Source organism: Somniosus microcephalus, chromosome 8 (genome assembly GCF_052327205.1).
Source record: "Somniosus microcephalus isolate GS21.2 chromosome 8, FLI_Smic_1.0, whole genome shotgun sequence".
In the NCBI taxonomy this organism is placed as follows: Eukaryota; Metazoa; Chordata; class Chondrichthyes; order Squaliformes; family Somniosidae; genus Somniosus; species Somniosus microcephalus.
In genome coordinates this window covers 164,556,777-164,568,027 of record NC_140994.1, presented here as the reverse complement: position 1 = coordinate 164,568,027, position 11,251 = coordinate 164,556,777, and the positions used below count along the sequence as shown (strand labels likewise).

Below are 11,251 nucleotides of genomic sequence, written 5' to 3'. Positions count from 1 at the left end.
ATGTGATGAGTGGCACAGCAGGATGAGGTTGAGTGTGGCTTTGCAGTACATTTTGTGATCTACTGAGATCATTGAAAGGTTTGCGCCCCTGCAGCCAGGCCCTCCTGACCACATCCCTGCTTGTGCCCTCCTGTGCAATGTGCAACCAGGCTGCGTTGGTGTCTTCCACCCAATGGAAGGGAAGAGAACCGCCCTGCATGCTGTGCCATCCTCCATAAGCATATGGAGGGAGTCAAGTGAGAGCCTGGGTGCAGCCATGCACCTCTGTGCAATGCTTGTCAGTGTTTGCAGCACCTCAATGCTGTAGAACACTGACAGCACAACTGTCAAAATGAATGTGGACATGGCCCCTTTAAAGAAACCAGCTGATGACATCATCAGACCTGCTTCCTTTTAATTGGCCGGGAACCTCGCCGGGTGGGCTTAACAAGCCCAATCAGGGCAAAATCACTTGGAGGAGACGGGATGAAGACGGGTGCGGAGTTTGTGGCTGCTGTCTACTCGGGCCGCATCAGACTCGCTACGGCTGGCGAAATCGCAGCCATAATTTCTCTCTATTGTCTCACTCCCTGAATCAGTGTCTCTATAAACTGGTCTTTCTTTTTGCCTTCTCTGCCTCATGGACACTGTAAATTAGTAGCTACAATCAAATGTTGCTATTGCATGTGCTTTTAAATCACTGTAAAACCCTAAACTGTGCAGAGCCCCCTCACAAGTACTCTCACTTTGCTATGTGCATAGGACGACATGTCCCAAGATAGCCATTACTCCCCATTATCATGACCATGCATACACAACATTTAGAGATTGTAGTCACAGTCTGATTGGTTGGCACATTATGTGAAAGCTAAATTGCACGAACTATCATGCATATTCAAAACAGAAAGATCACTGGTTTAAATGTGTGTTTAACATTACACGCAACTGTAAAGCAGTTCGACATTTTCTCCTTGTTAGGGCATGAAACAGTAATTTTCAGATTCCTTTCTCTTTCAATGATAGGCTTTTATGTGTCAATGGATAGAATTGAACTAGTACAAAAAGAAATCCAATCCTACATTGTTTTATTGCTATTTTTATTCAGTGGCAAATCATTGAAATACCGAAAAATAAAATACAATTGTTAAAAGATTGTGGTTACATTCTGCGATTTTATTAATGTAAACAAGTGCATTGAAGGGACTTTCAGAAGGTTTCAACATATTTACAAGACATTAAAATATAATGTTTAATACAGTTTGTGATTTGAATTACTTCTCTAGGAAACTATAAGATATGATTTAAAAAATACATAATATGCCATTTGCTTAGAAGCTAGAGACTTATTTAATCACACTTAAAGCTGATGTGGAAAGGTATAAGGTTCCAAAGTTTCAATCTTAAGATCATAAATAAAATACATTAGATTACCAAAAATGGACTGTATTTTAACTGCCTGAAAAAATCTAATTATAAAACAGTAATTAAACAAGTTAGGCATTCCAAAAATTAAAAAAGTTGAAAGAAATAATCAAACTTTTTATCTGAACTCCCCATACCTTCCCACTCATACATTTTAAATGAATTGCACACATACTGAAATAATAAAACATAATTTCTTAATTTTTTGTCAGTATATGATTTTAGATTAATCTACTTTCATCAGCTAGCTATAACATTCTGATGATCCCACCAATTAATGGAATTATCACCCATGCACCCAGCTATAAATTTTTCTTGATATGCACCTATTCAATGACTTACAGTACAGCTCTGTCAATCTAGATATGTTAGTTCACTATAATGATAGTAAGGTCTATAATATTACATGTAAACATTTCTGGTTAGGAAATTTCAGGACTGAAAAGGCAAGGCTACAGTTACAGTGCATAGTTGAAACAATGGAAGCACACAATAAATTACAACAGAAAACGCTTCAATACATGTAAACTATTACATTTTAAAATGCAGCACATAAAACATGTAAAACACCCGAGTGTTTAACCGCAATTCCCATTATACTAACACTGTATCCCAAACTACAGACATTAAAATTGGTGAACACTGCTGCAACTCCACTATTGTTTTATGTATACTTATGGGAACACAACAACCAATGAGCAGTAGTTCTACTAAACTGCCCAAACTTGTGACATTTGACATCTACCCAAAGAATCACAGACAGAAGCAGCTTAGTTCATGTAAACTTCATTTTTGTTTCACTGTAAAAGGACAAGTGTCCTGTTCTACTGGACAGAGGTAAACAAATGAAAAGTGCCTTGATTGAGGTATTGTGGCATCCTCTGTAGGCAGTAGATGTAAGGCCGTTACCTAGTCAGACTTTTCTGTGCCTCTTTCAGCAAGCTGTCAAAATCCAGAGTGTCATACTTGCTTTTAATTGGAGCAGGGTCCAGGTCTTCTGCACTGGAATCTAAAATTAATCAAGATATTTTTGGTTCTGTGTTACTTCTTGTTTATAAAATAAGGACTTCAATAGAATCTAAAGATTGATTCTAACCGGAACAAATTCTGCTTATGTTTCCAGGTGCAACACTATTTACATTTACTATAATGTAAGTAGTTGTGAATGTAAATACAGAAAATTACCATCCATGATTTCAGTCCACTGTGTATTCAAATAGATTTCAGCAGGCTACTGGTTAAGATCATTTTTCTGCCTCTCTTCACTGTTTAAGGGTTTGTTAATGCTACTCATTAAGTCTCCATGAGTGCAGATAAAACTCATTTAAGTACAGCAAATGCTAGAGTGATACATGCATAAAGAGTACATATAACATTTATTGAATCATAAAGCAAATCTAGTGGTGAGGAATCTGTATTCCGGTGAACCCTTTGTAGTTAAGGGTATCACTCTGTGCTCTTTTATGAACATGCAAACTTCAAAATATCATTGGCAGAGGCTTGAGAGCAGGCCTCTTTCATCTAGAAATGATGCAAAGAGAGAAGAAAAAGAGAGATGGATCGAATCTTACTGAAAAAACAGTTCTCTGAGTTATTTCCATTAGATTTGATATATCTTCAGGAGAATGGCTCCTGATTAGGTGAGCCAAAATACTGAAAGCATTGGGAAAATCCAGAATTTTGGTAATGGAAGGTAGGAACACACTACAAAGAAGCCAAATGAAAAGTGTTACTTAAAAATATATGTAAAATGTGCAAGCATGCGTATGATCTTTACTTTTGGGGAAAGGCTAGCTTTGGCAGGGGACTCTGCTGCTAGTCTCTAGTTTCTTGTGCCCTCTGGCTAGCAACTGTAACACATAAAACAGTAACAGTGAGTGGTGAATGTCCAAGTGAATTATGCATAATTTCAGTAGAATATACTTCCCATTTTTTTCTGATCAACATCACAAAACACCATTGTTGGCAGAGCTAAATTGCTCCAGAAGATTATATACAATAAAGGACAAGAACTGCTAGTCCCCTTACCCAGGTCAGTGTAACTGGCTTTGCAGAATCGTCTGAGTCCTCCATAGTACAACTGCAAGGCAGGCTCATTCTGCTTCGGCAAATTGTGCCCATTCTTGAGAGCAGAAGAAGCATCCGCACTATAGCGGTATGCGATGAATCCATACTTATCACTACATTAAAAAAAAATTATTGTATTAAAACAGAAAAAAATATTTGCAAATAAAAACATAGTGCATTTCATTACTTAAAAAATGACATGCATATAAATGTACAATACAGCTCGATAAATATTTACCCCCTGTCTTGAGTAAGTAGTTTGCATTCTTCAATCTCTCCAAACACTTCAAAACGACGCTTTAGTTCTGCTTGACTTATATTGCATGATAGCTTTCCAACGTAGATAACACGGCATTCATCCTGAACAAACAAATACAATTTGGTGCAGTTCGTAAAATCTCTTTCAGTTAGACACTTCCCTGTTGTGTGCTGCGTTAAATCAATAAATCATTTTCAATTATTGTTATTGAACATCGAACAGATTTTTTACCTGTAGTGAATACATGCTCAGCATGTTTCTGCTGCTTTTAGCATTTAAATTAAGAATTTGACCTGCTTAAAAATACAGACTGGCCAATTTTTTTTAAAGTTTATTTAAGGGCTGTGTGGGGACTGGGGGTTCAATGGGTTTGATTTCCAAACCTTCAATTTGAATCTAGCTAAATGCAAGTTGTTGTTGTTGACCTATATGAAATGAAATTGGACAGTCTCAACAATAGATAAAAGAATGTCTGCCATCAATCTGAGGTAATATTCAGGTTAAATCACAATACATTAAAAATTTTTGTAGCTTTGGAAAGGCCTAAAGTTACCAATATGCAGTGAAAAATATTATTCTAATGAACTGATTGTAAAAATGAGCAGTGCATGGAACAAAACACTGATTTATTTTACTGAGGGATTTAAGCTGACACTCATCGACGCTCTTGGTATTACCATCCATCAGGGAACCCCGTGGGCTGATCTGATGGACTCTTGCATTCGAGCTTGGGACCGAGTTAAATCGTCCCTCGCCCCTACTGAGTCCAAAGTGTCAGCGGTGGAGGGTCCTCTGACTCCACAAACCTCTCCCCAGTTGGGAGACAAACGCCACGTAATCTGTTATAACTGTTATAAGCCCGGACACTATGCTCACGACTGCCGCGATAGTCGACGTCCAAATAATGGCCCACGCTACCAACCCCCAATCCGAGAAGGTTAAGGGTCTGATTGGAACTCTGTGAAGCAGCAGCTAAAACACCTTTCGGCAGTTGTTGAGACCATTGTAATGTTATCTTATATATCTTAGTATTAAGAGGCTTACGAGTAGATATCGTTGAGTACTCTTTATTAGGTCTTGAGTCAGTGCCAGCTTGTGCAGTACTGCCGCATGGCCAAGATGGCTTCCTATTTATACGACTGCCGTCAAGCAGCTGTCTTTACTACAGCTACCGTAAAGCAGCTGTCTTTACCACAGCTACAGTTATCTGTACATCTTTCCCCCTCAACGATGATATAAACAGTAAACACCATAACATAACATAAACACATATTAACAACATATAAAAAGTCAGTGTAACTACTATTAATTACTATTAACAACATGTAAAAACTGTCAGTGTAACTATACCTTGCAATAACTGCCGGTACATATAAACACTACCCACACCCAGAAGTCCATTAGCTGTTTACAGTCTTTCCCTTGTCTACAGGTCGAGTCTAACGACAGGCTTTCTGGTGTGCTGTGACCTGTGTAGCTGAGCGGGTATTTGCTGGGCCAACCCAGTTGTGTCCATTAAGTTCATGTCTGTACCACACGGATCCCTTGTCTCATTGTCACCCCTGTGTACTTCATCACTTTGTGGCATTGCCCTTGTCTCCTCGTCACTCTGTCAGATTTCCATCATCAGCTCATCCTCTCTGTCCTCCTGCGGCTGATAGGTCTCGGTGGTTTTCAGTAGGTGCCTCCTGTTTCTGCGATACACGTTGCCATTTTCTGTCATGCCACTGTATGACCTGGGGGCGACCTGTTATAGAACGGTGGCTCTTTGATTCCATGACCCAGGCCCTTCAATGTGAACTACATCCTTCTCCTGTAGAGGGATTAGTGCAGTGGCTGTGCGGTCATGGAGCGTTTTTTGTTTCCGCTGAAGTTTCCGGGCCTTGTCTGCCCATACCTCATCTCTGTGATCAGGTGTGACATGCCTGGGAAGTCGAGTACGGATTTTGTGACCCAATAAGAGCTCAGCTGGAGACTTGCCACTTTCCAGCGGGGCCGCCCTGTACAACATCATGGCCAGATATGGGTCAGCGTTGCTGTGTGTTGCTTTCTTTAATAGTCTTTTCACAATCTGTACCCCCTTCTCCGCTTTTCCATTGGCTTGAGGGTAGAGCGGGCTGGAGGTTACATGCTTAAACTCATAATCTGTAGCAAACGACTAAAACTCATGACTGGCATAGGGAGAGCCATTATCAGAGACCAGAGTTAGAGGGATGCCCTGCCTGGAAAAGATTGACTTCAGGCGAGTTATCACAGCTCTTGATGTGGTGCTGGGTAGGAGAGCAATCTCAGGATAATTAGAGTAATAGTCAATAACTAACAAATAGTCTTTTCCTTCGTGGTGAAAAATATCAGTTCCTACCTTTTCCCAAGGTTGTGATGGGAGCTCTGTGGTAATGAGGGGCTCTTTTGTTTGCTTGTAGTGATACTCCTGACATGTAGCACACTCACTGATCATCTGGTCAATATCAGAGTTCATGTTTGGCCAGTAGAGTGCCTCACGTGCTCTCCTTTTTGACTTTTCCACACCCAGGTGCCCTTCATGTATCCTGTGAAGCATTTCTCGTCGCATAGAGATGGGCACTACAATCCTATCACACTTAAGCAGTAGTCCATTGACCACAGAAAGCTCAGACTGAATATGATGATATTGGCCCAGAAATTAGTGTCCCAGAAATTAGTGTCCCAACGCGCGAGCAAGCACCGTGTACTCACGCGTGGGACTGATGGAATTGCCGGTTTTCTGCATGCACAGCGCATGCGCGGGAAACCGGCATTTCCGATCCTCTGAACCAAGGGGTTCAGAGGTCGAACGCGTGCGCGCAGGAGTCTGCACGTGCGCGTTGAACTTCCTTTTTTTTTTTCAGGTTTGCCCGTGCGTGAAGGCCTCCACTTTTTACACTTTAAAAAAGCAGACGTAAGGACTTAATTTTAAAAAGTAAGTGGTCTATTAATTAAAATTAGAATTTTTTTCCCCACAGGTTTATTATTTTTAAAGACTTTACAGTAAGGTAAGTGTATTTTTAGCCCTGATTTTTTATAAAATTATTTTTTTCAAAAATTTAAATTATTGTTTAAAATAGTTATTTAAAGTTATTTATAGTTCATTTAAATAGTGTGATTTAAAAAAAAATTTATTTCAAGTTTAAGTACTGTTTTGGGCGCCCGGAGTTTATGAGTTTGACAGTTCTTACTGGCAAACTCATGAATGAACTTTTGCATCCTCCGATTGTTTACATGACCCTTTCTTCCAACCCTCTTGAAGATTTCTCATCACTTTCCTCGGAACAGGGTCCTTTGATGTCTCTGCGGCTATCTTTGATAGTTGTTCCTGTGAGGCAGGCAATGCTGCATAGACCATATCCACATGAAGGGCCACATCCTCTTCTGTTTCACTGTTTTGTGTGGCACGAGGCGCAGCCCTGGATAGTGTATCTGCTATGAACATTTGTGTCCCTGGCACATATGTGAGCTCAAAATCATAACATTGTAGTCTCATCATTAGGTGCTGTATCCGTGATGACATGTCACACAGATTCTTTTTTGCGATCCCTAGCAGTGGCTTATGGTCAGTTTCTAGGATAACCTGGGGAAGTCCATAGATGTAGGTATGAAATTTTTCACACCCAAATGCCAAGCCCAGGCACTCCTTCTCTATTTGCGCATACCGGCACTCTGTAGCCGTCATGGAGCGTGACGCATATGCCACTGGTCGCCATTCTCCTTCATCTTCCTGTAGAAGGACAGCCCCTAATCCATCCTTAGAGGCATCTGTGGACACTTTTGTCCTCTTTTCAGGGCAGAAGAACTTCAGTAGGGGTTCACTTGCTAGAATGTGTAGCAGCCCCTTCCATTCATTCTCATGTTCATGTCCCCATTGGAACTCTGTCTCTTGGTGCAGCAGTTTTCTCAAGTGAGCGGTTTTCACTGCCAGATTTGGAATGAATTTCCCTAGGTAATTAACCATGCCAAGGGCCTTTGGTTTTTCCATGTCATGTATGGCCTTTACCTTTGACTTGTCTGGCTGAATCCCTTCTGCAGAAATCTTGTCCCCGAGGAATGTGATTTCATTGACGCTGAACTGACATTTGTCTTTATTTAGTTTGAGTCCATACTGCCGTATCCTCTGAAGTGTTTTTTCCAGTCTGGTGTCGTGCTCTCCCTGAGTGGAGCCCCATACTGCCAGATCATCCACGTAAACCCGCACACCATCCAGGCCCTCGATGATTTGCTCCATTGCTCTGTGGAAGATTTCTGGGGCGGAGCTAATGCCGAAGGGCAGGCGCTGGTAAGAGTATCGACCAAACGGGGTGTTAAAGGTGCACAGCTTAGCACTCTCTTCATCAAGTTTCAGCTGACAGAATCCATGCGAGACGTCCATCTTGGAGAAGAATTTTGCTCCTGTCATTTCGCTGACTATTTCCTCTCTCTTAGGGATTTGATAGTGCTCTCTTTTTATATTAGCGTTAAGGTCCTTGGGATCCATGCAGACACGCAATTTATCAGTCTTTTTTTAATTGACGCAAACCATGGAATTTACCCAGTCAGTCGGTTCCTCAGTCTTCTTTATGACACCTAGTTCCTCAATGCGGTCTAGCTCTTTCCGCAGTTTCTCACGGAGGGCCACCGGAACTCTCCTGGGTGCGTGAATCACAGGTTGTGCGTCATCTCTCAGTTTGATGGAGTATGTAAAGGGCAGTGCTCCGAAACCCTGAAATACATCTGCGTACTTGTGTGTTATAGCATCATGCTTTATATTTGTACTGTCTTGGGGGGCACTCTGCACACAGTTCAGTTCATTAATAGTATAGACTCGTTTTACCAAGCCCAAATCCACACATGCCTTATCCCCCAACAGTGACTCATGTCCTTCAGGCACTATAACAAACGTCAATGGGTGAATGCGATTTTTTATCTTAACATTCAGCCTACACGTTCCTTTTGTTTCAATACTTTGTCCATTGTACACCTTCAAAGCCACTGTCTTGTTCAGTATTTTTGGTCTCACTTTGAGATTCCGTGCATCACTCCAGCTTATGAGGTTTGCCTTAGCACCTGTATCTAGCTTGAAGGGGACAATGGTGCCATTTACCAGCAAGGGGGCTATCCAAACTTCAGTCTTTAGTCCTACGGAATGTATTTCCTTTTCCATATCTTTACCCTGTTTTAAGTCATTTTGCACCATTCCAACATACAAAGTCTCCAATTCCGTGTCTTCAGTCTCAATAGCATGCACTGTCTTTTTACCTTCGGTTTTCTCTTCCCAAAAGCACATTTTAGCAAAGTGATTCCTGCCTTTACATTTCGCGCAGTTCTTCCCATAAGCCGGACATTGTCTTGCCACGTGTCTATTGCCGCACCATCTGCAATCGTATGGCGTCATAGTCCTGAACTCTGTGCGCCCTCTTGTGTCCCTTCTGTGTACTACATCCACTGGTAGGTTGTCCAGTCCCAGCGCTCTCACGCCCATTGCTGTAGTTCTCCCATCGAATGTTTGCGTGTGCATGGCTGAGAGTTCACTAGCATGACATATTTTTACTGCAGCATCCAAAGTTAAGTCATTGTCCCTAAGCATTCTCTCCCTCACCTTCTTGTCAAGTATTCCAAAAATGACCTGATCGCGTATCAATGATTCCTTCAAGTCTCCAAAGTTACATGTTTGTGCTTTTGTTTTCAAGTCCGTCAGAAAAACATCAAAGGATTCTCCTTGCTTTTACACGCATGAGTGAAAAACAAATCTCTCGAACGTTTCATTCTTTTTTAGGTGTGCAGTATTTATCGAACAAATCTATCACCTTGGCCAGATCATTTTTGTCACCTTCAGCTGCAAACGTAAATGTATTATACAGCTCGATTGCCTGCGAGCCAGCCACTGTTAGCAACAAAGCTACCTTACGTGTTCCAGAGCTTGTCGTGGCATCGATCACTGTGAGGTAGGGAAGAAAGCGTTGTTTTAATTCGTGCCAATTTTTGTCCAGATTTCCTTCAAGTTGCAGGCTAGTCGGTGGTTTTATCCCTTCCATTGTTGTGGTATGCCCGTATTGTGTGTTCTATAAATCCTGGTACCATGTAATGTTATCTTATATCTTAGTATTAAGAGGCTTACGAGTAGCTATCGTTGAGTACTCTTTATTAGGTCTTGAGTCAGTGCCAGCTTGTGCAGTACTGCCGCATGGCCAAGATGGCTTCCTATTTATACGACTGCCGTCAAGCAGCTGTCTTTACTACAGCTACCATAAAGCAGCTGTCTTTACTACAGCTACAGTTATCTGTACAACCATGAAGCACAGTCAGGTGGGTATGCAAAATGTTTCGGCTGCGTCTCGTAGTGGAGATGCGCTCCCAGACTCACGGCCCCAGTGATGGTCACTGGCCTCCATGGTGACCACATCTTCTCCTGTCTGGTACGGGGAGGACGGACAACCCTTTGTCCGGGGCACTGATCATGGAGGCCGCCGCCATGTTACGCTTGTGGATTCTGGTTCTGCCATGACTATTTTACATGACCCTGCTCCCTTTTCCCATTCTGGCACTGCCCTAAACCTTTCCAGCTTTAATGCTTCTACTCAGTTAGCTAATCAGGGATTGAGCTCCACTGTCTTGTCCATCAACGAGAATTCCGTCGACGTCCCCTCTCCTGTATATATGGCCACCCATGACCAGAAATCTTTCCTCGGAAGTGACATGCTGCATAAACACTGTGCTGTACTCGACTACACTAATAATTGTCTTTGGTGGCACTTTAATGAGGGACCACTGACACCTATTTCGGATGCCCATTCGGTATATGCGATAAAAAAACCCGAGGACTTCGTCCTTCCTGGGACTGAAGACCCCGTGGTCAATACACTAATTCATAAATTTTCAGGTTTTTGCTAAGTCCAAACATGATTGTGGTAGGATGTCAGGAGATGAGGAGATTAATGGACCCTCCCACCCTCCTGTTAAGCAGTATTCCATTCCAGCTGAGAGTAAATCTTATGTTCGGTCTACTATTGATTCGTTGTTAAAGCAGGGAATTATCCGCACTGGCACTTTTACCAGTAATTCTCCAACCTGGCCAGTTAAGAAACCAGATGATAGCTGGCATCTAACAATTGATTATCGCAGTGTCAACTGTGGCTCAGTGGGTAGCACTCTCGCCTCTGAGTCAAAAGGTTGTGGGTTCAAGTCCCACTCTAGGGGCTGGAGCACAAAAATCTAGGCTGACACTCCAGTGCAGTGCTAAAGGAATACTGCACTGTCGGAGGTGCTGTCTTTCAGATGAGACATTAAACCGAGGCCCCATCTGCTCTCTCAGGTGGACGTAAAAGATCCTATGGCACTATTTCAAAGAAGAGCAGGGGAGTTATCCCGGTGTCCTGGCCAATATTTATCCCTCAATCAACATAACAAAAACAGATTATCTGGTCATTATCACATTGCTATTTGTGGGACCTTGCTGTGCGCAAATTGGCTACCGCATTTCCTACATTACAACAGTGACTACACGCCAAAAGTACTTCATTGTCTGTAAAGCACTTT

At 42.0% G+C, this 11,251-nt stretch overlaps 1 protein-coding gene across 5 annotated transcripts in view; it reads right to left on the bottom strand.

The window, feature by feature from the left end:
- Positions 1–1,059: 1,059 nt before the first annotated feature.
- Positions 1,060–11,251, bottom strand: part of ppargc1b (peroxisome proliferator-activated receptor gamma, coactivator 1 beta) — a 202,199-nt gene continuing 192,007 nt past the window's right edge. For all 5 annotated transcript variants that reach the window (XM_085995307.1, XM_085995308.1, XM_085995310.1 and 2 more), the window contains 3 exons: positions 3,707–3,828; positions 3,430–3,581; positions 1,060–2,410 (listed from right to left, as the gene is read on the bottom strand). In XM_085995307.1, the coding sequence (XP_085851433.1) occupies positions 2,307–2,410; positions 3,430–3,581; positions 3,707–3,828 (378 nt within the window). In that variant the 3' untranslated portion in view covers positions 1,060–2,306. The remainder of the gene's footprint in view (positions 2,411–3,429; positions 3,582–3,706; positions 3,829–11,251) is intronic.